At 43.8% G+C, this 3,867-nt stretch overlaps 1 protein-coding gene across 1 annotated transcript; it reads right to left on the reverse strand.

Moving 5' to 3' along the window:
- Positions 1 to 1,217: 1,217 nt before the first annotated feature.
- Positions 1,218 to 2,597, reverse strand: LOC113015238 (uncharacterized). Its single transcript, XM_026157188.1, has 7 exons — positions 2,403 to 2,597; positions 2,295 to 2,330; positions 2,047 to 2,217; positions 1,786 to 1,917; positions 1,562 to 1,624; positions 1,416 to 1,478; positions 1,218 to 1,327 (listed from the first exon to the last, which is right to left on the reverse strand). The coding sequence occupies exons 1-7, from the start codon at positions 2,473 to 2,475 to the stop codon at positions 1,218 to 1,220; spliced, it is 648 nt and encodes a 215-aa protein (XP_026012973.1). The 5' UTR covers positions 2,476 to 2,597.
- Between the last annotated feature and the right edge of the window lie 1,270 nt (positions 2,598 to 3,867).

Here is a 3,867-nt window from a genome sequence, read left to right on the forward strand (position 1 = left end):
CTGAGAGTTACCTGAGTGCGATCGCTCAACCCCGCTAAACGCTGCAGCTCTCTGCCGCGTTCCAGGGCCTGTTTATCTGTGAAATGAGGTTGAGTGAGGTGAATCAGGTTGATGGCAAAACACAGATTATCGTTTTTGTTTTTTACCACGTACAGACAGCGACGCTTTTTGACTAGAATTTCATCGTCTAACATTTTGTGAATCTTTTTACGCGGGTCATTACTGCCACCGCCTCTAGGATTTCTAATTACTTGCACAACAATTTCTAGGGGAGAGCCTGCGACGATCGCTCCGTTTGATTGTATCAGCCTGGCTAGCAGGTCCTCAAAAACCGGTACAATGTTTTCAGCGCTTTCGTCGTCGACGTTAAAAACAGAGTGATTTCGCGCGTGCTCGCTGATGATCTCCAGTTGAACCCGGTCGTTACGACTAACTTCCGGTCTGACCCTATCCGCTAGATCTACAAAATTATCCCTGACGTTGAGGTAAAATTGAGCGAGGTCGCTCGCTTCATCCGGAGAGGGAATGTTAAATACTCGCCTTATTTCGAAATTATTAAAATGTTCGCGGCGAGTCACCGCATCGTTCTGTACCCGAGATCCTCGTCCTCCTCCTTGTTGATGCTCCGCAGGCCGGTCCTCCTCCTCCTCCTCCCTGGGCTGCTGATGATGATGCTGCTCCACCTGCACCTGCTGCTGCACCTGCTGCTGCACCTGCTGCTCCCCCTGCTGCCGGTCGTAGAGCTGAAGAGCATTTTCTATCGGCTGCAGAGGGTCAAAGTTCAGTAGACCGGCAAGTCGCTCGTTTTCAATGTTTTGAAGGAGGACCTGCAATGCGTTTTCTAAAGGTTGTAGAGGGTCGTTTGGTGGTGGGGCTATATTGTTTTCTAACGGTAGGGCTAAATGTTCATCGTTTCTGTTTAATTCTGCCACGGCTTCCAACAAAGCCTCAGGAATGCTGTGTTCTTCCGACATGATTTTCTTTATTTCTTAATTCACAGACTTTTACATGCTTTTACTTTACAGGTCCTTGTGTCTGTATATCGATGCATATGTGCGAACTGTTATGGCGTACATGAAAGCGAGGTTTTCAAGGATTCTCTTCTTATGAAGCATCCGTCGAGCTGTAAGAAAAGACGGACAGAATGTATTTTTTAAACCTTACATTTTTTATTTTTATAGAGCAGAGAAGTTTAATAGGATCGATTCATCCCCCCGTCAATTACCTCTCAGTCTCCCGAGAGGAGCTCTCACTCTCCTGAGAGGAGGCGATCTGGACGGTTCCTCCTCAGCCTGATTTTCTTCCGCCTGATTTTCTGTATCGGTCTCTGTCGGGGAAAATAAAACCGAAGAGATTTAAGAAAACAACCTCATCCTTCCTATTTTTTTTGAGAATGAAAAAAACGTTTTATTTACCTCGCTCCTCCGCCCGATTGTCTGTAGCGGCGGGGGATTGGTTAGGTAAATCCGCAATCTCGGCTGCCGAGAAATAAAACAGAAGAGATTTAAGAAAACAACCTCCTCTTTCCTATTTTTCGAGAATGAAAAAACTTTTTATTTACCTCGCTCCTCCGCGCGATTGTCTGTAGCGGAGGGGGCTTGAATAGGTATATCCGCAATCTCGGCTGCCGAGAAATAAAACAAAAAAAGAGAAAGATTTAATAAAAAAAACTTTCTAGCACGCTTTATACCACTCCAAGTCGGGAGGGGCGGTATAGCACACTCGGATTACTCCGCCACATCCTGATATTTATCGAAATGACGGATATTGCATCATATTGTTTACCTTTTGGTTTAAAAGGTATTTTCCTGCAGTTCTCCCGGTATGCGTTGACGAAAATAACGTCGTCGTCTTCTTCTTCTTCTTCTTCTTCTTCTTCTTTTCGCTGCGGCGGGGTCTGTATATTCTCGGTTACCTCTGTCGAGAAATAAAGCAAAACTTTTTAAAAATCTGCTCCGGGTCGGGAGGGGCGGTATAGCACACTCGGATTACTCCGTCACATCCTGTTATTCAACAAAATGGCTGATAATGCATCATATTGTTTACCTTCGATTTTAAAACTTTTTTCTCCGCGGTTCTCCCGGTATGCGGAGACGAAAATAGTGCCGTCTTCTCTTCGACGCGGCGGCAGCGGAGGTTCTGCGGGGGATATGGCTTCTAATTCGCCGCGGAAAACGGCCGGATTTCTGCTGTTACTCACTGCATTATCGATTGTTTCTGTAAGTATCAGAGCATGTTTAAATCAAGTCTATCTAAACTTGTTTAAAAAATGGTATATACTTATTTAAACGTACCGTAGTCCACTTGCGTGAAATCATTGATGTAGAAATCTAAAAGAAAGTAATCAAATTATTGACATCTCTGTTGATATATAATTTAAAGTCGTAAAGAAAAAAACTTACCGGGGTGAGGTATGAACAGTTCTGGCGAGCTGGCGCTCTGATCGGCGGCGTTGTTTGAACGGAATGCTGACATAATATTCACGGATTCTTCCTCGCGATTGGTAGAACTGTCACAGATAGCGACTCCCCTTCCGCTTCTTCTCTCATTTTATCCTAGTCTAGCGAAGCATCTGTTTTTCGCATCTTTCTCTTGACAATACCGATAGTTAGAGTGGGTTGGTTTTTTTTGATTGGCTTCTTGCGAGCGCCGTCTGTTTTCCCACATTCCGCAACGGTAAAATATGGCTTTGAGACGGGTATTTGTTTTACCAAATGGACAATTGCTGTCTGACCTTGTTCTTGCTGTTGACAAAACTCGGCTCATGGTTGACTCTTTCCCACAGAGGGGGATAAACTTATTCGAATATGAGCTTTTTTTTTTTCCTCGCTAAGACTAGTTTTATGGGGAGATGTAAGAAACCGGGTTACAAGCAATGATAATATCGGATGTTGACTCCTCAGCGTCATCATTTTCTATCTATTGAGAAAACTTATTGTAAAAAGTAATGAAGAAAAAAACTCCTCCTTGCCCCGCGGGGTGTGTGTGTGTGTGTGTGTGTGTGTGTGTGTGTGTGTGTGTGTGTGTGTGAGAGTGTGTGTGTGTGTGTGTGTGTGTGTGAGTGTGTGTGTGTGTGTGTGTGTGTGTGTGTGTGTGTGTGTGTGTGTAGGCCTTCTTGCGAACGCCGTCTGTTTTCTGCAACGGTAAAATACGACTTTGAGACGGGTATTTGTTTTACCAAATGGACAATTGCTGTTGACAAAACTCGCCTCATGGTTGACTCTTTCCCACAGAGGGGGGTGCTTTAATAAACTTATTCGAATATGAGCTTTTTTTCCACTAAGACTTGTTTTATGGGGAGATGTACGAAACCGGGTTACAAGCAATGATAATATCGGATGTTGACTCCTCAGCGGATCAACATTTTCTATCTATTGAGAAAACTTATTGTTAAAGTATTGAAGAAAAAACTCTCTACTTTGGTCTGACAAGGAGCAGGTTGCGCAAAACCTACCTCATATAGATGTTTTAATAATAATAATTTTTTTTTTTTTTTTGAGGGCGTGTTATAGGATATAAGCATTGAGAAAAAACTGATATCTGCTGTCTCACTCCTCCTTGACCCGCGGTGTGTGTGTGTGTGTGTGTGTGTGAGTGTGAGTGTGGGCCTTCTTGCGAACGCCGTCTGTTTTCTGCAACGGTAAAATACGACTTTGAGACGGATATTTGTTTTACCAAATGGACAATTGCTGTTGACAAAACTCTCATGGTTGACTCTTTCCCACAGAGGTGTGTGTGTGTGTGTGTGTGTGTGTGTGTGTGTGTGTGTGTGTGTGTGTGTGTGTGTGTGTGTGTGTGTGAAACAAGATCGCCTGTCGCTGGTTTGTTTTTTCAGTCTCTTGTAAAAAAGGACTCTCAAAAGGAAAA

Source organism: Astatotilapia calliptera, chromosome 22, assembly GCF_900246225.1.
Source record: "Astatotilapia calliptera chromosome 22, fAstCal1.2, whole genome shotgun sequence".
Lineage (NCBI taxonomy): Eukaryota > Metazoa > Chordata > Actinopteri > Cichliformes > Cichlidae > Astatotilapia > Astatotilapia calliptera.